Source organism: Pogona vitticeps, chromosome 3, assembly GCF_051106095.1.
Source record: "Pogona vitticeps strain Pit_001003342236 chromosome 3, PviZW2.1, whole genome shotgun sequence".
Classification (NCBI taxonomy): Eukaryota; Metazoa; Chordata; class Lepidosauria; order Squamata; family Agamidae; genus Pogona; species Pogona vitticeps.
In genome coordinates, this window is record NC_135785.1 from 81829892 (window position 1) to 81855955 (window position 26064).

Consider the following 26064-nt stretch of genomic DNA (forward strand, 5'->3'; position numbering starts at 1 on the left):
GGAGTAGAAATAAACTGATAATATGCTGAGGGTAGCCAGGTCAAAAGAAACATAAGTAAGTTGTGCTTTACTTCGTTCCATGCCATCATGGACCCTTCCTGACAGAATCCAAGATGCTGCCTCTTTGTCTTCCACAACAGTGGAGAGCCAGCCTTCCATTTTCAGATGTAAATGATGCCCACCAACTGAGTGGAAAGAGCCTGAAATCCTAGCTAAACTTTAGATATGTCCTTAGAATAATCTCATATGGCAAACAAATGACTAGCAAAATCGTTATCAGCATAATGACAGTAGTAAGGGGTTCCACAACCAGTTAAGTGTCTTATATCTTATCTTATGGTGTGATATGAGTTGATAAATTGGTATGTTGCAAATTACAGTTCTGAATGCACATTTAATCTTTTTCCTCCTTTCCTTTGCTAATATTGGAACTGAGCTATTTAACTAGATATAAAAATAGAATCAAGTGTGTGACATCTGGTGCGTGTGTGTGTGTGTGTTTTCATTCAATCACTGTGCCAGGTGCTGCCTGCGTGACATTTTGTCACCTGCCCTTGGCCTTCTATTTTTAAGTTGCTCTTGACAACTACCTTCCCAGAAAAGGAAAAATGTCAACCTGTATGGGCAGACACATATACACATAATTACAATACTAACAGACCTAAATAGAAAAGAGCTTTTGGTGGTTTTGATCTTGTACTCCTTTAAGTGAACAATCAGAACTGAAATACTTGAAATTGCATTTTTATTTGGGAAACATTACTCTATATGCTTAGAAATCACCACTACCTCCGTTTCAAGAATATATCAGGAAAACACTCACTCTTGCTTCATAACTTACACATTCTACAGAGAAGACTAAACTGACAAACCAGCTACCCAGGCAGTGAATCACTAAAACCACTACAGACACATCTATGTTTTGCAGTTGGTGTTGCTCAATTTCAAATTAGAAATAATTTAAGCACAAAATAGCTGTATGTGTATCGCTTAAAATGTTCGCGCCATTTATTCAACTTGCTAATGTTAAATGCTCTCTCAGTGTCAAACTAAACAATAAAGGGACTATCTATTCCTACCATCCACCTGTTATTTCCTCCAGTATTGGGACTTTCTCTGTAAGCAATTAGACTCACATTCTAAGACTACACTTATTTCCAGTGATAAGTCATAAAACAAAGTTCAGTGAAATACAAGATGAAGAGTAAGGGAAAGCACATACTATGAGCAACAGATATATTTCACCACTTGGAGAAACACTTCTAAATATGTGCAGTCAAAGTTGCCTCAGACCTTTGGGGGTTCTGAGACAACTCTGACCACAGGAGTCTAGGAAAGTGCTTAATAATATTATTTATAATTGTCTTCAGTATTTCAGACAAATGCTGTTTTTTAAAGCAGCCCACATCAATTAAAAAGAAAAGAAAAGAAAAACACAGGCCCTTTCTTCAGTTTTACAGGCTACAAAGAAACAAGTCACAGCAGCCTTTGTATTTCAGACTAATGGCAGTATGTTTTTGTACTTTCCAGTCCCAGGGCAGCTAGCAGCTGGAGATGAGCATTCCTTTTACACAAAAGATGGGCAATTGTGGGCCTTCAGGTGATGTTGGACCATAGCTCTTGTAGGTCTGTTTTTACCAGAAACACAAGCTCCACCAACCAAAGCTTGCTGGGGGGGCAATGTGTAGCCTGTATAATTAAAAATTGTAAACCGCCCGGAGAGTGCTTGTAGCGCTATGGGGCGGTATATAAATCCAATAAATAAAATAAATAAATAATAAAGCATGGTAGAAAGGAGATGAATTTAGATTATATGTTTGGAATTAAAAGAGATGCTCCCTCAAACAGTTGAGACATATCTGACACAGCATATGATTTTCCTCAACTATGTACTTTGAATTTAACATGTTGTGCTTTAGATAGGTTATAGAATGTAAAAATAGGCTTAATTTGCAAGTCTGATTGCTGAGCTATGAATTTGTGAAGATGTCCCACTGTGGCAAGGAAAACTACATTTAGCATGCTTGATTTTATGACTGATATCTGGAAAGTAACATAGGCTTAATGCGTAATTATGATTGCTGAGGACATCTTTGAAAAAGCTCTGCAGCAAGAGGGGAAACAGGTTGAACAGAGGAAATACACATTCCCATTAACAACCTCTTTGACTCCAGAATTACAGTACTGAGCCAGCAGTCTCTTTCCAATACCTTACCTCCATGCAAATCACAATCTTACAACATCAAAAATTACTCCTGGCTAGAAAAAATTCCTTATTGCTGTATCAATGAGGCATATTGTATAACATTTTAATGTCCTTAGAAGCTTCAGTTAGATAAGCACATCTATTTCAAGAATCAAAAGGAAACAATACACATGCTCTAATTATTTTGAAATGCAAATTTTAAGGCATGTTCCACTATATATTTTATATATTAATTTAAACCTTTCTCCTTAAAAAGGACCCAAGGCAACTATTAAAATTTAGTATTTAAGGTAGTGAGTATATAATACTAAAATGATCAATGAACATAATATGAAAAAAAAACAAGCAAAACCAAAACACATTCGATGGAGTAAGGTACAACAATCCATTTTAAAAAATCCACTTGGCAGCCATTTTCTCAGAAAATGCTTGCTTAAAAAGAAAGTTTCACTATAATATCCTGATTTTTCTAAGACTACTACTATCCGTATCACCAAGGCTTCACAGGGTACAAAGTGCATTGTTGTTTCCATTAGGGGATATCCTAATACAAACCCTTAGACTCAGGATATCATTTTCTACTTCAAGTGCATTAAATTGTAAGCAAATTGTTTCATGTGCGGCATGTTTCTCATTATGTTTGATATTTTTCTTTACAAAATGTAAGGTTGCAAAATCCCACTTCCCATGTTTTATTTGGAAGCATTCAAACTCCCCAAAACAAAAAACAAAAAAATAATTCCTATCAGTGTACAATGTTCTTAACTAAAGAAGAGCCTATAGAAATATTTTAAATTCTACTTAGGAAAGAGATTATATAACCAATTGGCAAAGCAGAAAGAACATACTGAGTTTTCACTAAGTTAGCAGAAGTGAACATCTGTTGCCCAAGGTAAAGGTAAAGGTACCCCTTGACATTTTTAGTCCAGTCGTGTCCGACTCTAGGTGGCGATGCTCATCCCGTTTTCAAATCTGTTGCCCAAAGTAGCTAACAATTTCAAAATTTTCTAGTAAATTTTTGCTGTAAATGCTATACTTTAAGTTTCATTCATGCAATGGTCACAAAGCTGTAGCTATACAGCTAACATGAAGCTGTATAGCTACAACGTAGAATTACAGTACTGTGCAAACTTCTGATATGTCAGCTAACAGTATTTGACAATTATATTTAAACAGAAAGATCACAGAAATGTATAATCTCCATTTGAGCAAGATCTTAGGTCATTCTCTAGGAAAATATTTGTAGACAAAAATTAATTATTTGGATTACTTTCAGTCTCTATTCAAACTTGGCTTGGAGGTGGAACCCAACTTTGTAGGGTTATGCTTGGAGGTAGAGAAGGACACTATATCTTTATTGGTTCTGTTGGCCCTTTCACAAATAAGACCACCACAGGTGGCTGGGTCATTTTGAACCTCCCCCAGAATCAGCCCGGTCCATTCACCAGGCCTTGAGTGGCACATGGCCATCATCAGAAACACTGCATCAACTACGGATGTAGTCTGGCCAGAGCTCCCCTGCAGCTAAGCGTGTAGACTCACCATCCCACCTTCTCGACGGAGTGAAAAGCAGTGCAGGGAGACAAGGAAGCACCAGCTGAGTTACTTCCGCGACTGATACAATGTTTCCGACAATGGTCACGCAAAGCCCGGTGAGTGGACTGGACTGGTTCGGGGGGGGGAGTGAATCGAAAGGGTCCAGCCACCTGTGGGGCCAAATATTAATATTTGTCTCCACCAGAACACAAAGATGAATATCCCACCTCTAGTCATGATTTATAATGCGTTATATAAATAAAAGATGAAAGAAATAGGGTCAGAATCCCAAATACAAGTTTTTAGCAACTGCTACATAGAAGCAGAGAACTATGACAAAAAGTACCGAAAGAAATAGAAGAGAACAATAGAAGGGGGGAAACCAGTGATTTATTCCATATGATTCAACAGGGGAATATATTACCTGATCAGAAAAAAATAAAGATAGAAACAATATATGAAATAACTATAAAAGAGCTACAAGGATGACAGATTCCTTTGAAAAAGTATCCTATTGTGATGAACCTTATAAAATGAAGCAAACGCTTCATTTGATTGCACTTGTAAACAATAAATCACCTAAAGTACTTGGGATATGACTAAAACTACAGAGAATGAATATGTCAAAATCCCAACGAGAGTATGCCAACACACACACAAAACACAACAATGGCCTGCAGACTGGAAATATTTAATACACATTCCAGTCTGAGGGAAATACATGTTAAAGAGTGTATTAACTGCAGAACTATCGCATTAACTTCAAAAGTGATGCTCAAAGTTTTGCAATAAAAACTTTTACCATATATGCTCAAAATCCTACAAGGTAGGCTTCAGCAATATGTGGACCGAGAACTTCCAGAAGTACAAGCAGGATTCCGAAGGGGCAGAGGAACTCGAGACCAAATTGCTAATATGCGCTGGATTATGGAGAAAGCCAGAGAGTTCCAGAAAAACATCTACTTCTGCTTCATTGATTATGCAAAAGCCTTTGACTGTGTGGACCACAGCAAACTATGGCAAGTCCTTAAAGAAATGGGCGTGCCTGACCACCTTATCCATCTCCTGAGAAACCTATATGTGGGACAGGAAGCAACAGTTAGAACTGGATATGGAACAACTGATTGGTTCAAAATTGGGAAAGGAGTACGACAAGGCTGTATATTGTCCCCCTGCTTATTCAATTTATATGCAGAATACATCATGCGGAAGGCTGGACTGGAGGAATCCCAAGCTGGAATTAAGATCGCCGGAAGAAATATCAACAACCTCCGATATGCAGATGATACCACTCTGATGGCAGAAAGTGAGGAGGAACTAAAGAACCTTGTAATGAGGGTGAAAGAGGAGAGTGCAAAAAACGGTCTGAAACTCAACATCAAAAAAACTAAGATCATGGCCACTGGCCCCATCACCTCCTGGGAAATAGAAGGGGAAGATATGGAGGCAGTGACAGATTTTACTTTCTTGGGCTCCATAATCACTGCAGATGGAGACAGCAGCCACGAAATTAAAAGACGCCTGCTTCTTGGGAGGAAAGCGATGAAAAACCTTGACAGCATCTTAAAAAGCAGAGATATCACCTTGCCAACAAAAGTCCGAATAGTCAAAGCTATGGTTTTCCCTGTAGTGATGTACAGAAGTGAGAGCTGGACCATAAAGAAAGCTGACTGCCGTAGAATTGATGCCTTTGAATTGTGGTGCTGGAGGAGACTCTTGAGAGTCCCCTGGACTGCAAAGAGAACAAACCTATCAATTCTAAAGGAAATCAACCCCGAGTGCTCACTGGAAGGACAGATCCTGAAGCTGAGGCTCCAATACTTTGGCCATCTCATGAGAAGAGAGGACTCCCTGGAAAAGACCTTGATGCTGGGAAAATGTGAAGGCAAGAGGAGAAGGGGATGACCGAGGACAAGATGTTTGGACAGTGTCATTGAGGCAACCAACATGAATCTGACACAACTCCGGGAGGCAGTGGAAGATAGAAGGGCCTGGCGTGCTGTGGTCCATGGGGTCACGAAGAGTCGGGCATGACTAAACGTCTAAACGAACGAAATGAACCATATATGACTAACAAACACCCAGTGTTCAAAGTATGGTCTGAAAAGGAAGAGGCATACTACAAATATACATTAGGTCCTGGAGTGTATAAAAATATTTCTGAAGAAAATCTGTTTGTTTTACAGATTACAGCAAAGCTTTTGACTGTGTGAATCATGAAAAGTTATGGATCCTTCTAACAGAAATGGGTGCATTACAACATTTGTCCTAATATATATTCTGAACAAAAGGAAACTGAAAGAATATGGAGAGATATAATGGCTTCTCATTGGTAAAGTTGGTAAAGATTACAGGCAAAAGTATTTTTTCTCCCTTCATAGAGCTGTTCAATCTGTATGAAGAGCATGCCATACAGAAAGGTGTATTAGATTCAGATAAAAGAGAAAAATTGTTGAAAGAAAGATCAACAATCCAAGATATGTAGATTACACAATATTATTTGCAGAAAACAGCAAAGACTTGAAATGACCTGAGGAAGGTTAAAGAAAAAACAGCAAAAGGATTCCAAGATATTATTAACAAGAGAAAAACTCTGAACAAAACTGGTAATAATTGTAAACTGTTATCAGCTGGGGGAGGCAACACTATCTTGCCAAACATCTGATAGCTCCCTGGTGGTGATGGGGAGGAGGATGATTAACCCCAAATTTTATTGTACACTTCTTGTAGTTTATGGGTTTTAATTTTTTTTATTACTTTTATTTGTGCATTACCCAGAACACTCACTGAGGGAAGAAAGAATTTTAAAATGTTTGAATAGATAAGTTAAACATGATATGCTATATTAAATGAATCTAATATCCTCTTAGATAGATTTTAATAGTCTAGTAGATAATAATAACCATGTGCCATCAAGTCAATTCTGACATATGGCAACACTTTTCAGGGTTTTCCAAGTACATAATACACGTACTGTAAGTGGTTTCCCTACTTCTGAAGATGCCCCAGGACTGTGTAGTTTGTCCATGACCACACAGTCTACAGGTACAGTAGGGAATCAAACTCCCAACCTCTGGCTCTGCAACAAGTTACCTAAACTGAGCTATCAAGAGAGCTTCTACTATATAGAGCAGGGGTGTCAAACTCAAATTCATCGGGGGCCGCATCAGCAGTTTGGTCCCCATCAAAGGGCCGGTTGTATCTGTACTGATGGCCTTGCGAGGACCCCATCCGGCTTGGTGGGAAAAGGAAGGAAGAGAAAGTATGTGTGTGTGTGTATGTGTGTGTGTGTGTGTGTGTGTGTGTGTGTGTGTGTGTGTGGTGTGTGTGTGTGTGAAGGAAGAGAAAGTGCCTGTGTGTGTGTGTGAGAAAGAGAGATACAGGAAGAGAACGTGTGTGTGTGTGTGTGTGTGTGTGTGTGTGTGTGTGTGTGTGTGTGTGTGTGAAGGAAGAGAAAGTGCCTGTGTGTGTGTGTGTGAGAGAAAGAGAGATACAGGAAGAGAATGTGTGTGTGTGTGTGTGTGTGTGTGTGTGAGAGAGAGAGAGAGAGAGAGAGAGAAGGAAGAGAAAGTGCCAGGGTCTCTGTGTGTGTGTGTGTGTGTGTTTCTGTGTGTGAGAGAGATACAGGAAGGAAGAGAACGTGTGTGTGTGTGTGTGTGTGTGTGTGTGTGTGTGTGTGTGTGTGTGTGTGTGTGTGTGTGTGTGTGAGAAGGAAGAGAAAGTGCCGGGTTCTGTGTGTGTGAGAGAGAAAGAGAGAGAGAGAGAGACAGAGAGAGTTACAGGAAGGAACAGAACGCGCATGTGTGTGTGAAGGAAGGGAAAGTGCCAGGGTCTCTGTGTGTGTGTGTGTGTGTGTGTGTGTGTGTGTGTGTGTGTGTGTGTGTGTGTGTGTGTGTGTGTGTGTGTGTGTGTGTGAGAGAGAGAGAGAGAGAGAGAGAGAGAGACATTCCCACCCCACTTCCCTTCAACCTCCCTGCGGGGGTGGAAAAGCTGCTGCCAAGGAATGTCGCCCGCTGGCCCCTCACAGAAATCAGGCCTTTTTCGAGCAAGAGAGAGAACGGAACATCCGGGAAGGGAAGGGAAGGGAAGGGAAGGGAAGCGAGCAACCAGCCAGCCCTCCCGCCCTCCCTCCTCTCCGCGGCTGGGTCGAACGGCCGCCTCCGACGTTACTCAACCGGGCCGGCGCATCGCTCCGCGTTCCCTCTTCTCTCCCTCTCCTCAGGGCCGTGCTGGCCGCTGCCTCCCGCGTCCCCCCAGCATCTCCTCCCTCCGCCTCGGAGCCCGGCCAGGAACTCCCACCGCTCCCCTTCCCTTCCCTTCCCCTCGGAACTCCCACCGCTCCCCTTCCCTTCCCTTCCCCTCGGGGGCGACAGAGGCGGTGCGGAGCCCCCTCCTCGCGCGGCCTTGGGAACGGCTCTCACCTCAGGCCGAGAGCGAGCGAGGAACAGGCACGGGAGGGAGGGGGAGCGGGGGCGGAGGGAGAGGAAAGGAGTGGCAGCGCCACAGCCAATCGGAAGGAGGACGTAGCCTTGTTAACTTGAGCCATTTTTTCAATGAATTTACTCCGTGCAGGGAAAAAAAGGGGGGAGGCTGCAAGGCTGGGGGGCGGCTCCGCGGGCCATCGGCCGGATTTGGCCCGCGGGCCTTGTTTTTGACACCTGTGATATAGAGTGTCTTCTGAACAGCAACAAGGCAGACAGTAATATTTTGCTATATATCTTAAAAATACTGAGACACAGGAGGCTACACTTTTATAGCCAAAATTGGAAACAGAGAGATTTAACACTTAACATGAACATAGTATCTAAGCACAAAATGCCCTCTTCAATTTTTGCTCTGCCAGCAGCTTGTCCCAGTGATACTGTGACAAAAGGGGTTAGCAATCCACGGTGTAATTCCAGACACGTGATCTCAGTTGACCGGATTTGTATTAGAAACTTAGTATATTCCTACAAGGAATAAATGTCTTTTTGTAAGTGTCTCAGTACTATAATGCTTTTCAACTTCTTGGTAAATAAGATTGAACACTCCAACAAAACTACAGCAAATAGCAAAACTATTATATAAATTAGAAAACTTAAGGAAGTACCCAGTCTATTAGGCTTCCCAGATAGCTCAGTGAGTTGGAGTAACTGTCTGTAGAACCAGAGGTTCGCAGTTCAACTCCCTACAATGCATTCTGGGAAAAGAATCAGCCTGTGTAACCTTGAGCAAGCTAAACAGTACTAGAGCACTATCAGAAGAAGGGACTAGTAAACCACTGCTGAGTACTTTATGCCTAGAAAATCCTGGCAAGGATCTCCACAAGTGGGCATCAATTCGAAACCACAAATGATGGTGGTGGTGGTGGTGGTGGTGAAGAAGGGAAAGGAGAAAAAGAAGACAGCTAGTCAAATAAGACAGAAATTTTATAATATATCTCAGTTTAATAAACCAATATGGTTAAATACGGAAACACAAGAATTCTATTTGAGCTCTGATAATGTTCTTAAGGGAACGTGGTGGCACTGTGGGCTAAACCGCAGAAGCCTGTGCTGCAGGGTCAGAAGACCAGCAGTCGTAAGATCGAATCCATGCAACGGAGTGAGCTCCCGTCGCTTGTCCCAGCTCCCGCCAACCTAGCGGTTCGAAAGCATGCAAATGCAAGTAGATCAATAGGGACCACCTCGGTGGGAAGGTAACGGCGTTCCGTGTCTAAGTTGCACTGGCCATGTGACCACGGAAGATTGTCTTCGGACAAAACGCTGGCTCTATGGCTTGGAAACGGGGATGAGCACCGCCCCCTAGAATCGAACATGACTGGAGAAAAATTGTCAAAAATTCCCCACCACCACCATCGGGCACAGCGCTTTCGGAGAAGCCTCCCGGTGGGGGGAAAAGACCCGATCTGCTCCTGCCTTTCTGCCCCGCCGCCCAGCTGCTCCCAAAGGGCTGTCCCGATGGTGCTTGCAGCAGCGGAGGAGGTGCCCAGTGGGGGAGAAGGCAGGAGCCGATCTGGCCTTTCTCTTCCACCAGGCACCTCCTCCGCTGCTGCGGAGACAGCCCTTTGGGAGGAGCCGGGCTGCGGGGAAGAAAGGCAGAAGCCTATCCGATCTTCCCCCCCACCGGGAGGCTTCTCCGAAAGCGCTGCGCCCGATGGTGAGGGAGAAAGACCAGATTGGCTCCTGCCTTTCTGCCCCGCCGCCCGGCTGCTCCCAACATCGCTAAGCGAAAATCGCCCATAGGGAACATCGTTAAACAGAGTGCAAGATTGCTCTGAAAAAGCCATTGCTAAGCGAATTCTTCGTTAAATGAAGCAATCATTAAGTGAGGCACCACTGTATTTGCCAACCCTAATTCCAAAACACCCGAGCATGGGAAGTTTTGTATTTTGTTGTTGTTGTTGTTTAGTCATTTAGTTGAGTCCGACTCTTCATGACCCCATTGACCAGAGCACGCCAGGCCCTCCTGTCCTCCACTGCTTCCCGGAGTTGGGCCAAACTCATGTTGGTAGCCTCAATGACATCAAGCCATCTCATACTCTGTCATCCCCTTCTCCTCTTTCCTTCACACTTTCCTAACATCAGGGTCTTTTCCAGGGAGTCTTCTCTTCTCATGGCAAAAGCATTGGAGCCTCAGTTTCAGGATCTGTCCTTCCAGTGAGCATTCAGGATTGATTTCCTTTAGAATGGATAGATTTGTTCTCCTTGCAGTCCAGGGTGACTCTCAAAAGCCTCCTCCAGCACCACAATTCAAAAGCATCAATTCTTTGGCGGTCAGCTTTCTTTATGGTCCAGCTCTCACTTCTGTACATCACTACAGGAAAAATCATAGCTTTGACTATGTGGACTTTTGTTGGCAAGGTGATATCTCTGCTTTTTAAGATGCTGTCGAGGTTTGCCATTGCTTTCCTCCCAAGAAGCAGGCGTCTTTTAATTTCGTGGCTGCTGTCACTGTCTGCAGTGATCAGGGAGTCAAAGAAAGAAAAATCTGTCACTGCCTCCATATCTTCCCCTTCTGTTTGCCAGGAAATGATGGGAACAGTGGCCATGATCTTGGTTTTTTTTTATGTTGAGCTTCAGACCATTTTTGCACACTTCTCTTTCACCCTCATGTGAAAGAAGAGGTTTGTTAATTCCTCCTCACGTTCTGCCATCAGAGTGGTATCATCTGCATATCGGAGGTTGTTGATATTTTTTCTGGCAATCTTAATTAGTCTACATCACAATCCCAAATATTTAAGATTTATGATTTAGAATAGGCATCCTTCAGTCTCGAGAGACTATGGTATCATGCTCTGAATGGAGGACTTGGAACAGTGTCCAGCACCGAGAAGGCCAACTCGAGAGCGACAATCCCCTCCACACTGAGGACAAACACAATCTGTAACCCGTCCAGCTCCCCGATCCTGCTGCCTTCGCGACTGCCTCCCTGCCTCCGCCTCCTGGACAAGGGTCTCTTCAAACTGGGAGAAGCCGTGATGCACCGCCTGCCTCCAGGCTGAATGCTCAGATGTCAGGATTTCCCATCTGTTGAGATCCATTTCCAAGGCCTTCAGATCCCGCTTGCAGAAATCCTTGTATCGGAGCTGTGGCCTCCCTCTGGGGCGATGTCCCTGCACTAATTCTCCATACAGGAGATATTTTGGAATCCGACCATCAGCCATTCTTACAACATGCCCAAGCCAACAAAGACGTCGCTGTTTCAGTAATATATACATGCTAAAAATTCCAGCTTGATCTAGGACTACTCTATTTGGGACTTTGTCCTGCCAGGTGACACCAAAAATGCGTCGGAGACAATGCATATGGAACGTGTTCAGCTTCCTCTCCTGCCGTGCACAAAGGGTCCAGGACTCACTGCAGTACAGGAGTGTGCTCAGAACACAGGCTGTATAGACCTGGATCTTGGTATATGTTGTCAGCTTCTTATTGAGCCATACAGTACTCTCTTTCTGAGTCTTAAGAACATGGTACAGTGGTGCCTCGCTTTACAATTGCCCCGCATTACGATGATCTTTTTGCAATCGCAATTGCTATCACAAAACAATGGTCTGAATGGGTTTTTTTCGCTTTGCGATGATCGGTGCCTTGCCTTGGGAATTGATTCTTCGCAAAACAACGATTTCCTCCAGCTGATCAGCTGTTTCAAAATGGCCATCGGGTAAATAAAATGGCTTCCCGCTGTGTTTTTGGATGGATTCCTCGCAAGACAGCCACTGAAAATGGCCGCCCTATGGAGGATCTTCGCTGGACGGTGAGTTTCCAGCCCATTGGAACGCACTGAAGGGGTTTTAATGCGTTTCAATGGGCTTTTTATTTTCGCATTACGACATTTTCGTTCTACAGTGATTTCACTGGAACGAATTAACGTCGTAATGCGAGGCACCACTGTAGTTGTTTTGCTAATGCGTTTATCCAGCTCGACATCTAGGGAGAGAGTGTCAGAGATTGTTGAGCCAAGGTACACAAAGTCATGAACAATCTCCAATTCTTGCATGGAGATGGTAATAGAGGGAGGTGAGTCGATGCCCTGGCCCATGACTTGTGTTTTCTTCAGGCTGATTGTTAGTCCAAAGTCTTGACAGGCCTTGCTAAAATGATTCATGAATTCTTGGAGGTCTTCAGCATAATGGGCAACAATGGCTGCATCATTGGTGAAGAGGAAGTCCCACATGCATTTTAGCTGGACTTTGGTCTTTGCTCTCAATCTAGAGAGATTAAAGAACTTTCCATTTGATCTAGTCCAGAGATAGGCACCTTCTGTTGCAGTTCCAGCACATTTTATCTGGGGGAGGTATTTTTTTCTAGCTGACCTTTGCTCTCACTAACCGCATGGGCTGAGGGCAGGGGTTAGATTTAAATGAGCATGTTCAGGGTCTTTGGGCCCTTTCTTGAAGGGGTCAGAAAGGTCAGGCAAGAGATAAGCTCTGTTTTGGGAGCACATTTTATCTGGGGGAGGTAATTCTCTGACTCTATTTTTGATTCTAATCTGGTAAATAGGAAAGCCAAATAGCATTGCATACACCTGAGGGGCAGGAAAGTCTTAGGGGGTGGACCATACCTCCGCACTATTAGGGAGCAGGCTGGGTGGGTGGGGCTCGTCAGCCTTGGACGGCAGCCCATCTAGGAGAAGGAAAACTCCAATTTCAAACCTCCACTGCCTTATGGCTATATCCAGTGATGGAAAAGGCTTCAGGAGATAACCTCGAGTCAAAATCCGGAGGCGGAGTCCTGGAGGCAGTTCGTGTCGTTCTGCAACTCCTGCAACGTCGCTGGAACCAGCTCTTGCCTTTCCATTGGAATATTTCTGCGACATGGAGAGGGGGGATTTGCTGCTTGGGTAACAGCCTATCCTCCATATTGCTTTACCCAGGCTTCATGGTCTGGAGAGGACACTCCAGCTTCGCATGCAGCATTGAAACAACACGGGAAGTAGCCGTTACAGGTTATAAGTCTTTGCTAAATTGCGTAGAGCATGACACCAGGGGCTACTTCTGACGGTAGGAAAGGTCATTGCACCTCACTAGGTAGACACCGCCCGCCTTAAGCTCAGCAGCCCCCAGCCAGTAAGATGCTACCTCACCACAGTCTGTTAACCTCATAGGGTGTGTGGGGTTTAGGGTGAAACCCGACAAGCAGATTGATAACTGTGCACCATGCAACAAAGCTGGGCACCTGGAATATACAGACAATGACCCCTGGCTTTTCTGACTATGGCTTTTCTGACGACCTGCAGGAAATAGATGATGTGCGCAAGAGAGCTGTCATTGACATGGAACTGAGTAGACTGCATATGGACATTGTTGCCCTGCAAGAGACGAGATTGCCAGACCCGGGATCTGTCAAAGGAAAAAACTTCTCATTCTTCTGGCAGCGAAACCATCGAATGAGACCAGGGAATATGGTGTTGGCTTTGCAGTCAGAAATACTCTGCTGAGATCCATTGTTCCACCTACTATGGGAAGTGAAAGAATCCTGTCTCTGCAGCTCCACTCATCAGTGGGATGCGTCACCCTCATTAGAACATATGAACCAACACTGTCATCCACAACAGAAGTGAAAGACAACTTTTACAACAATCTGGGAGCTACTATCAAAAAAGTCCCTGAGAGAGAGCCACTGTTCATTCTTGAAGACTTTAACGCTAGAGTTGGTGCTGACCACAATTCTTGGCCTACTTGTCTAGGCCGTTTTGGCATTGGGAAGATGAATGAAAATGGCCAATGTTTGCTGGAGTTTTGCGGTTATTATTATCTTTGTGTCACCAACACGTTCTTCAATACGAAGCTTCAACACAGAGTTTCTTGGAGACATCCAAGATCCAAGCATTGGCATCAGCTTGATTTGATCCTCACTAGACGTTCTAGCCTTCCTAGTATTACGATCACATGCAGTTACCAGAGTGCTGATTGTGATACTGATCTATCCCTGGTGTGTAGTAGAGTAAAATTGCGAATAAAGAGACTGTATCACATGAAAAAAGAAGGAAGACCATGTATTGACATCGCAATCAAAGAAAAGTGGAGAAATTTGCCCAAGTGCTTGAGGAAACCCTTCCAGGCCCGGCTGAGGCAAATGAACCTGAACGTTGGGAACATTTCAGGAATGCTGTCTATAACACCACCTTGTTCACATTTGGCAAGAAGAACAAAAAGACGGTCGACTGGTTCAAAGCCCATTCGGAGGAGTTGATGCCAGCCATTGAGGATAAGAGTAGAGCTCTAGCAGCATACAAAGCCTGTCCTAGTGAGTACAACTTGCAAGCTCTTTGAGCCGCTCGTAGCCAAGTCCAACAGGCTGCCAGGAGATGTTCCAACGATTATTGGCTTCAGCTCTGTTGTCAGATACAGATAGCAGCAGACACAGGTAACACCAAACTTAGCAGAAATAAAAGCAGCCTTGGATTCCCTCGCCTCCAGCAAGGCACCTGTAAAGGATAACATTCCTGTTGAAGTGCTGAAGTGCTGTAAAGAGACCACCACCACCGAACTGTATGAAGTCTTTCGTCTTTGCTGGAGCGAAGGTGGAGTACCACAGGATATGAAGGATGCAAACATCATCACATTGTATAAGAACAAAGGAGACAGGGGCAACTGCAATAACTACCATGGCATATCTCTTCTTAGCATTGTAGGGAAGCTGCTTGCCCGTGTTGTGCTGAAGAGGCTCCAGGTGCTTGCAGACAGAGTCTATCCAGAATCACAGTGTGGATTTCGAGCTAACAGATCCACCACTGACATGGTATTTCCCTCAGACAGTTGCAGGAGAAATGCAAGGAACAACAACAGCCACTCGTAGTGGCCTTCATAGATCTTACAAAAGCCTTTGACTTGGTTAGTAGGGATGGCCTTTTTAAAATACTTCCTAAGATTGGATGTCCACCTCGACTCCTTAGCATCATCAGATCCTTTCATGAGGGAATGAAGGGCACTGTAGTTTTTGATGGCTCAACGTCAGATCCCTTTGACATCCGAAGCACACCTTTGGATTTATGATTTAAGATTCGCTTAAATCATGGCACCATCATAGCTACAGAATTAAAATGGAGTTTGCTTCTGATACTGAACTTAAAATAAAAGTAATCTCACAGATAATTAATTGTAAGGGTATCCAGGTCTGACTGATCATCCCTAAGAACTTGTGTTGTTTTGTTTTTTAATATCAGCTTAATTGGGCTGATATTAAAACATGCACAGGTTAGTCCAAGTGCAGAGCCAGGAGATATTCATCATGACCACCATCATTTACTGCTCTCTGGGTGTTGTTCAAGAGCTTCCTGGGCTGCAGGATCCTTAATTTCAGCCTAAAGTCCAGCCTCAGTTGCACCACCACTTTACATCTCTTGGGGTCTTCCAAACAGAGGAAATATTCCTCTTTCCCTTCTCTCAGTTTGCCCCTATTTACTGATGAACAAGGAACTTACCGGTACTATGAATTGCATCTACAGTGTTTACATTGTCTTGGGCTAGTGTGTATCTGCATGCATACAAACACATAGAAATAAACACATTTCCCAAGGAAAGCTGGGGTTCACCTCACTCAGTTGGTGGCTCGGAAAGGAGGGGCACCCTGGCTGCCACCATGTTGGATGTCTTCTTCCCAGGCATCCTTGTGTGGTGGTGAGGTTCCAAGGGAAACACTGCTGGCCATCCAATCTTGGATAGAAGGCAGTGATTTGCAGGAGGCTCTCCCAGCCTTGGTTGACAGGGGATTTAAAAGGCCCTCCTACAATCCTCTCCAGGTGAGTTGACACCCAGGAGCAGATCTGTATAAACAGAGACAGGCATTTAGCTCTATCTCAGGCAAATGATTCCCCCCTCCCATCCTCATTTATGATGGGGGAAAGCAGTAGGTGGGGAACTCACAGGGGCAGGCCTGCCTTGGGTGGGCTGCCAGAGCTCCCCACAGTTAAAAACCAAAGGGTTTCCCCAACCCTAGTAGATCTGCACCCGGGAGAGGTGCCTTATTGTTGGTCCACAATTCTGGAGTTACCTAACAATGAACTGGGATGGGTAGAGATCAGATGACAGACAGGTTGTCTGATCTGGGGATCTGCTTCTTACACCATTCTGTGCTGCTGCAGCCAACCAATGTGGTGGCCTTTTTACTCACTACTTATCTTTATCCAATAAAACTTTTAATTTCTTTCAAAGTACATATGTATTTGTGGGAGGGGACAGGAGACCCTCCTATCATCTCAGCTGGAGCCACAACGTCTATTGCTGTTGCCACTCCCACCCTTACTGAGACAGCAAGCAAACACGAAGTCTCAGGTTTAACCTTGGCATCTCCAGTTGGTGGTGGTGGTGGGGCAGCCACTCCTTCAGCTGAAGCCAACCAGCACGCTCAACTCTCTGGCACTGAAATCAGGCTGCTCAGCTGCTTGGATTCTAGTGTGGGAGGGAGGGCACGTGAAGAAGGAAGGTGAATAGATAACTGACATAGAACTGAATTCCACACCCAGTACACTTAAATGCAAATCTGAGGGAAAGGTGCCTTCAGGAGGAGACAAAAAACTTGGAAGGCCATGAATTTCATCCCTGTTTTAATCATGAAATATTCATGCCTTATGAATGGTATCAGTGACTGATCAGATATATTTTTCAGAACAAATGCTCCCTCAGGAATAACCCTAGTATTATAGAGATCAATACAATGCTTGAATTAGGCAAGAAGTAAATCAAGCAGGAAGTTAATCAAAAGTTTATGTAAGAAAAATAAAGGTCATAAACATTTATTTATTTTGGCATCTGAAATAGTTAAGATTCTAGGGCAGTTAGTTTGCTCTAAAGTTCACCAGAGATTGTCTCAGTATCCTACTTTAACTGAAGTGGAAACAAGTTCAACCAACAGCACTGCACATATGCACAAATGCCTAAACAAAGGAACAAAAATGAGATCAAGGCCACCTTAAAAAAATAGGTGCTAAGAACTTGTCACACTGCCCAGTGACAAGCTGACATTTTATCTAAGAAGTCACGTTGGCTCTGAAGGAAATCTTCCGAGTTTGTGTATTTGGAAGAACATTTTCTGAGTTGGCAGAATCCATGCTTGCTATTCATGACTTCTGGCTTCACACTCATTTTTTTTCCTAGAAAGACTAATAAGACCAGCATTCTTCAACTCTACTGTAGAAGAAACTAGAAAAGTGAGTCTAATGTATTAAGTATGTGCTCCTCATGGATCATAAAGTTGATCAGTTCTGACAAAAGCAATACCATCATACTAAACTGCTATCATATTGCAACATACCTTGTCACAAAAAGCTCAGAACTCCTTAGACCACTGCTGAAGTATCACTAGATAGGCAAGCTAGTATTCTTCAATGCACAAGCCTACACTATGCTTTTCATGTACTGTATTTTGCAACCTGACTCTCCAAAATAGAACAAGTATGACATCTAAAAAGACAATATTTTAGAAAACTGTAGCAGCAAGGACTTATTTGTTTTAAGTGTATTACTCACCCTTCTGGCCCAAACAGTTCCCAAACACACAGTAAAACACAAAATATCTTAGTAAATTTATACATGTACAGTGGACCCTCAACGTACCGACAGCTCGACATGCGTACTTTTCCAGGTATGCCCTTCCCTGGCCACAGAATTTCCCATCAGCTTGTAGCTGGAGAACTGACCTACGGACCGGAAGGGGGAGGCAGGGAAAGTGACAAATTCAAATTTGGTGCTTTCCCTGCCTCCCCCTTCCAATCCATAGACCACTGATAGTGCCTCCGGAGAAGCTCTGGAGGCACAATCGGCGGGGGGGGGCTTCCAAGAGACCTCCCATGGCGGCGGAGAAGCCCTGGAAGGCCTCTGGAGGTCCCCCTCGTCGCCGAGCATGCCTCCAGAGCTACTCCGGAAGCACGATTGGTGGTGAGGGTGACCTCCAGAGGCCTTCCAGGGCTTCTCCGCTGCCATGGGAGGCCTCTCAGAGGTCCCCCACCCCCACCAACGCAGGCTTTCCCAGGGTAGACCAGGCCTACCAGGGGAGGGCCAGTCCACCCTGGGAAAGCCTGCGTTGGTGGGGGTGGGGGACCTCCGAGAGGCCTCCGGCAACGCCAATGGCAGCAGCGGGGGACCCCTGAAAGGCTTCAGACTGGTAAGGTGTTTATTTTAATTTTTTTATGTAGGGGTATTTTTTTCTTAGGCTGTACAGATTACAGGGTTTTCAATGCATTCCTATGGGAAATGGATCCTCCACCTACGGACTTTTCGACCTGCGGCCACCATTCCAATACAGATTAATTCCGTAGGTCGAAGGTCCACTGTACTAAAAAAATTAAAATGGAAGGGAAACAATCTTTAAAAATAAGAAGCAGAATTGTATTAAAAAATTACTCAAACCCTATGTGGAACAAAGAAACTTTAACACCCCACCTAAGACTTTATAAGTAGGAACCCAGCTCCAGGCAACTCAAAGACTTCAGTATGATTCATGTATATTTTAAAAAATTTGGCCTTTCAATTATTTTTGTATCCTTACAGTGCTTCTGCAAACATGAAGTTCAGATAGGCAGTTTGTTTTCTACCAAGGAACACTACAAGCAAAATTGTTCAATAGCTTTGGCATCATAAATTTACTTTAAGAGGTCCCTTAAATATTTACCATATACACGTACAAGGTGAATGAATGCTTTTTAGTCTTATATTAGTACACAACTCATGTTTTTCTTGCAGGAATTAAAACACAATTTTAAAATTGAAGTGAAATGTCTACTGTGACTATGGTTAATTAGATGGCTTAATTCTGATTTCTTCCATGCTATTGGCATCTTTTCGAGATATATACAAAGGCGGCAGAATAAACTTCCACAACACAGCAATATTTATGCAATACTGCATCAAATAACTCAAACAGCATCCATAAGCTTAGTCTTCATTGAGGCAATATACCTGCATGTAGGCTATATCTCTGCATATCCAGTGTTGACTCACAAGAGTAAATGCCACTATATGTAAAAACAGTGCTGACACATCATGCTAAATTTCAGCCAAGCTGTTTCTTGGCAAGCTGTCTGTGAGGTTCCACTTCCACAAAGCAAGCCCTCACCTGCTTTTTGAAGCAGTACAACTGGAGAGATTTTCTGCCAGAGCAAGTCCAAGGCCTAACTTGTCATTTAGACCATATATAAAATTTTATTCTAACAGAAGCCAGGTACCATTAATTACTCTGGTAAAAATAAGGGAAAGCCAGCCAACTTTGTGTATAATGTGAAGAAAGTGTATGAATTCTTACTTCTACCTAGAAATAATCTAGTCTTATAATGATACCAGTTGGCTAGATGATTTGGGGGATGTGTCTAAGGACTAGTCTTTCTAGTACTGTAAAAGCCAAAGTCTAACATACAAGTAAAAGTTCCTCAAGTAAAAGTTCCTCAAACCAGTGATAAATAAATCTGATTCAATTATATTTTCCGAAGAAACTTCTAGCTTTGGGAAGAAATTAATGATAATAACATTACAAAACTAAAACTACCCCAGAGGGAAACAAAGGTACATTAAACCTTTACCCAGGTCATCTCAACTAAACAGACACCCTGAAGGAATTAACCCTTTCAGCAGAATTAATAGTAGGGGTTGTGATTCTTCAACATTCAATTGGTAAAAAGTGAAAGTCAGAATTATTCCACTGCTTTCAGCGCCATTCCTATTCTCCCCTGACCTACTCCTAAAGTCCCTATCGACTACTCATCTGTGTAGGCAATGTATCTTATTGAATTCCTAGTCAGAGGGGGTAATATTTTAGAACTGGATGTTTGCTTCATCTGGGCAATCAGATTCCACATGTTTAGATTTCAAATATCCTGCCCCTGGTCAACACTGTCCAACTCAACATGACGATGCCTAGGTTTGATCATTATGTATTAACACAATTTGGTTTTTTTTTAATATTTGTGATAACAACTTGAATTTCTCCACGTTCTCAAAATTAAATAATTCTGGAAAGCTATATATTGTGTTTAACTGAAGATTGAAGAAACTGATGTGGTAGTAGACATTAATATGAATTATTAAACTAAATGCTGTCCAGACCACTCAGTCATTTGGTTTATGATGAGTGCTGGAAGTAGTTTAATCTGTATCGTTGAAGCTGAAAGAACAGTCTGGTCTGCTCAGCTGAAGAGGCCATCAATATTTCATTACATCAACCAAGCAAGTCATTAAAAAAAGGATATTTCCTCTCCTCCAATGCCCAGCCATTTGACATCTGTTTCTTGCATCCACAATGGAAAAATGACAATAACTGGTGGGTTTTTAAACTATCATTTGAAAACATTATGGCTAGAATTCTATTGGAAACAATAGTGCATGCAACAGTAATTGTGAAAGCAGTCTCTCCCCCCACCGGTCACTGGTTGCAAAATGAGTGATTGTTTTGCAAACAGTGCATAACAAGTCAAATAAACAAAAGGTGACCCAACAATTATTATAAATCCCTTTAACAATTACTATTGTGTATATATCTTTCTCTAACAAGATTCTGGCAACAAACTAAGAATCACCCATTACAAAACAGAACAAATAACTGGTTTCTGTTTTTCATGTTTAATTAAAAAATTAAGTTGAAGACCTAAGACATTTTCTGAAGAGAAATAAAGGTCCTGTATGAACATCATGATTTAATATGCTTTGTCAGTAACTGCACTGCATACTTACTTTTCACCTTAGTTAACTGATCTTATGAAGTAAAAGAGTAGCGATAAACATTTAGCAACTTGTTTACTAGCCAAAGAAAGTATAACACTTAAATTTCATATCAGCAAAAAAGCTGTTTTCTTTTAAAGTGAGTATGAACATATGAATATTCCTAACCTGTAAAATGATTCCTCCACATTATATCAGCGAAACTCATTGGTGGGCCACTGGGAGGGTAGTGTTTACCTTTAAGAGGTTCATGATCAGTCCTTATCATATCCATTAATGAGTTTTCCAAAGAGTGCAAGTTAAAAGTATCATAGGGCCGATTCCGGTCCTAGGAAAAAGCAAAAAAACAAAAGGACTGTTACAAAGACATCACTACATAATGCAAACACTTAACACTTATTCTACTCATCACAAATTACTACAGAATAACAGAAAACACAACTGTCAAGTTGGTAGGTCTTCACGAGAATCCTGAGAGCTGTAGAACAAATGAGGAACAAGAGCAGATCTTCCCTCTTTCTCGTAAATGCAATGTACAGTGGTGCCTCACAAGATGAACGCCTCGCGGGACAAAAAACCCGAAAGCAAATGGTTTTTGTAATCACTGTGGTTCCTCGCAAGATGGCTTCTTCTATGGCCGTGCTTCGCAATACTTTTTTTTTCACAAGACCAATTCCTTGCAAGAAAATAATTCATTCATCTTGCGAGGTTCCCATAGGAATGCATTGCAATGCATTCCTATGGGAAACCACTTTTCGCAAGATGAAAATTTCACAAGACAGCGCTACTCGCGGAACAAATTACTTTCATCTTGCAAAGCACCACTGTATTGTGGCAAGAATAAATGTGAAGATAGGGCATGTAATTTTAACTTGACAGGATTTTTTTTAGACAAGTGCCTAGTCAAAAATTTCAGAAGGACATGGTTATTTAGGAATGAGATGATAACAACTGTCCCTTTTCTGAAACAGCATCACCTGAAAAGGGTTTTATCCTCACCCAGATGCAAGGTAAAGATTTCCAGATATCTAGTAGCATATGTATTTTGGTTTATAATTTTAAAAAAAATTAAAAAGATTTCCAGATATCCTGTTTATTCCCTTCCACTCCATGTTCTGAGACATGAAGCATTATGCTACAAAGAGCAAGGGGTTGCAAGATGAATTATAATTGCCCCAGTTTATGGGGGGAAATAAGGAAACTATCATGCAAATTCTGTGGAACCAACTATTTTGCATTCAGAACAGGTCATGGCAAAGTTGTAGTACTCATAATCATATATATTTATATGTATAAATTTAAGTTGTGTTCCATCTGTAGCCCTGCCCCCTTGGCTCCACCTGAAATACTGTTCTAGAGGTTCTTCTCATATCTGTGAGTAGCTGGAAGGGAACACAATGAATTTACAGCAAGGAATACTATCTGCACTCTTATGATCCACCTTATAGTTCAGAACAGATGCCTTTAATTTTTCGTTAATCCCATTGGTATTTATATATTAAGGTTACTAGAAGGTATATGTTCTACAGAAACAGATTGACAGGGAGATGTTTTCACATTTCCAGGTATCCTGGTAAATAGAAACATGTGGAAATATGTTATCTGGAAGTTGAGTCATGGCAACTGGACTTTTTTTTTGTTAGGTTTAAATGTTTCACTACTCATCCAATTAGCTTCTTCAGTTCTTCAGACTGAAGAAGCTACTTGGATGAGCAGTGAAACATTTCAACCTAACAAGAAAGAAGTCCAGTTGCCATGACTCAACTTCTAGATAAACACACCTGGATGACTGAGAATCTTCACAGATGTGGAAGTATGGAAAGAAACTCAGCTTAACATAGGAACAACATATTCCGAAAGCATTACCATTTGCACTTCCTGCTTGCAAAATAAGGCATAAAACCCTTGGGCACAGCAAGATTGTAAAAACCATTTGAAAGCTGATAAAAGCAGTGAAGCACAACAAAACTAAGCAGCTTGCAGCAGCTGCTTGAAATTCTTGCTAGGTTCAGTTTATCTTTTTAGTGCTAGAATGCATTGCCCAACAAATCAATTATTAATCTGTGCCTGAGAGCCTTTAATACATTTTAGAAGACCAGTTAAAATGAAAGATTCCAAATTCTGTCCCCTGAATAAATGCTTGTATTTACATTTTTTAATTATCCTTTTTCCAAAAAGGGGGAGGGGAAGAACTGGGAAAGATAGGCCATGATAACCAAAACCAGCCTTGGGGAGAAAAGAAAGGAAAGAACAAGCTGACATGCAACATGATATAAAAAACCTACTTGTATTAAACTGCATCCATTGTAAAGAACTTTATTTCAAATGTTTTTAATTTAATAGTTCTAATCACCCGATTCTACTGATTATCATTTCACTTTCAAAACAAATACAATGTTGAGTCTCTTGCACAGGCAAAAATATTTGTGTTACATCAACAAAGAGAGCAAATCCTGGACCTAAAAGTTCAGGATCCGGGAGCAAGGGCACTAAAAATACCCTATGTGCTCCTCTACTGTCCTGAGACAACATATCAGGGCCACACAAGAATTCCTATATGATATACAGGAAATGAAGACTCACAGAAATGCCAAAACCTACAATCTGCGCAGGAAATATTTGAATGGTTTTCAGTATAGCAGTGCAGCACATTTTCTCCTATAAGCAGTAAATTTATATTGATTGTTATGATCAGCATCCTCACCCTTACCACAGAGCTCAAAAGGATACTATCTGACTATATCATAATTCTAAGAGAAGTTAAATTGAGTGTGTACAGTTGGCCTAATCTCAATGAAGTCGATACAGGCATCACCACATTCACAATCAGAAAGAGAGAACACAGAGGCATGGTGAGGAGGAATAATGAGATACAGGCTTCCTTCAGGACTGGATCTTAACTTCCTTCTTTACAGCTAAGTACAGTACTTGATCACTATGTGACACAAGAGACTGTAGTGGCTCTCTATCCCACTTGCTATGCCAGACCAAATATCTATGGTAATTACAAATTTAAATTTAAAAAGAGTTAAACCACAAAGATATTGAGCTGTAAATGGCCGGAGGTTATTTAATGCCTCCCCCCCCCCAACTGATCTAAAGTAAAAGCATTTTAAGATGGCAAACAGGACAGTAATGCCAATAATCTCTTCCTTTCAAGAAAATGTATGCAAAAATCCACAAAACACAAACATTTGTACCACTTCAAAATCCTCTCATTCAGAATAAGTTTGAATCACGCAGTATTTTCCTGCAAACTAGCACTTTTGGTGCTTCACATGAAGATAAAACATTCAGTTACAGTTCATCACAAAAAGAGATGAGAACCAAATCAATACAGTTTGATTCCCTGAAAGGAAGAGGATTATAACATTTTAGAAGAGGCAGCCTTGTTAGCCTGTGCAACCAGATCAGGCAAAACCCAAAGAAAATAAAAATAAAATACAAAAACTTTGTGGCACCTCCATGGAAGCTCACATTAAAATATAACAGTTTTTAAGATGCCACAAGGATTTTGTCTTTATTTGGGTTTTGTCTGATAGGATAATAAAGAGCAATGCATGTGAATATTCAATGTGTGGGTGCCCAACTGCTGCCGCAGACAGATCAAGACACCAACAATCTATCTCAAACCCACCACCACCTTTGAATATGTTGGCTTTACAGTGTTCTCTCAGCTGCTCTCCCCATAATTTCTCCTATGTCAGCGTGTCATTACCTATTAGGAAACTGAGGAACCTATAGCCCAGCCCTATGATTTCTTGGTAGGGAAAACTATTCTGCGTATCTTTTGCTGTCAAATGGGAAGGCTCCAGGTACACCTCCAGCCTTTGCTGCCAAGTGCTACCTGTCCCCCCCCCCCATTTTTCTCACTTTGAAAAATAGGGTTAAGAGTATAAGGAAAACATGTATCCCCTAAATTTGAAATGTTTTCCCTTCTACAATAGGATATCCTCAGAAATATCTCCCTCACTAATCAGTGTTGTAAAATTAGCTGTGTTTAACTTTTAGTGACCAGTCAGATCCCAGGGATGAAACAAAGTACACCACATGAAAGATACACTGCTGAAAAAAAAATTAAGAGCCACTACTAACAAACATAGTTACCCACTTGAGGGAGTACCCCTTTTTTAAATGTGCTGATTTTTTTTATCCAGTTTGATTGTGAAATAGCATCTGATGGACAACTAGCATTTACACCCTTCAACATGAAGCAATCATAAAACCCCTTGAGGTTTTCAGCTAAATTTTAGTGTACTGGTGATAAAATGCCTTTCAGAGCAAACAGTGTGGTTTACCCATCTCCAGCAAACAAGTAGTTAAGTGTTTTGAAGATTAATTGAGAAGAACAACAAACATATTGTAAACTTTCTGCGAAAATCATGTTAACTGTCTTTTATTATCAGGCTTAAATAATTTAACCCAGCATTCTGTATTCAACAACTAGCCAGCTGGGTCAGAGTTTCCCAAACCTGAGACATCAAATGTTCTTGGACTATAGCTCCCAGAAACTATGACCATCAGCTGGCTGGATTACCTAGATATTCTGGTAGTCTCAAAAACATCTCAGCCCCCAAATGTGGAACTCACAGCTTTTAACCAGGGTATGAAATTGTTTCATACCCTCTTAACCAGAGTATGAAATTGTTGACTCTTAAGATTTTTCCGCAATATCCAACAATATGTAGTTACTGTGTCTAATCTCACCTAACATCTATTGAAGGACAAATTTTCTGTTACCTATCCATTAAGAATGTGTCTAATTCCTTTCCGATAAAATGGGCTTTTTTGTTTTTTAACTTTGTTTTTTTGTTATATATGCCAAGTTAGTTTTGGATAAAATCACGTCAGCTAGGATAGAGACAGAATGATTCCAAGCCACTAACATCTCAAGGACTATTTGGAAAACTTGAAAACATTTGGACCAGGAGAGGGGAACTCTAGTCTCCAAAAACTTCACATCAAGCCCTCACCCTCATCAAAGTTTAATAGTTCAGAGTTGGAGCATTTCCCCATGTCTCATCTTCCAACTGGATTAGCAAGCAGCATCGGGGGGGGGGATCCATTCTTGCCACTAAAAGCAGACAACCTATGCAATTCCTCTCCATGCCTTGATCGCATTCCCAGTGAAGAGCAAGAGCAGAGTGGGGAAAATCTCACTGTTACCTCTAATCTCTGACTGTAGGGGCTTTCT

The 26064-nt window shown here is 42.1% G+C and overlaps 1 protein-coding gene across 13 annotated transcripts in view; it reads right to left on the minus strand.

The window, feature by feature from the left end:
• The window catches only part of CPEB3 (cytoplasmic polyadenylation element binding protein 3), a 120648-nt gene that overhangs the window by 65968 nt on the left and 28616 nt on the right, over positions 1-26064 (minus strand). For 9 of the 13 annotated variants that reach the window (XM_020782920.3, XM_078391316.1, XM_020782921.3 and 6 more), the window contains exon 3: positions 21039-21198. In XM_020782920.3, coding sequence (XP_020638579.1) covers positions 21039-21198 — 160 coding nt within the window. The remainder of the gene's footprint in view (positions 1-21038; positions 21199-26064) is intronic. The other 4 variants (XM_078391319.1, XM_078391318.1, XM_072995338.2 and 1 more) reach the window with 1 other exon arrangement.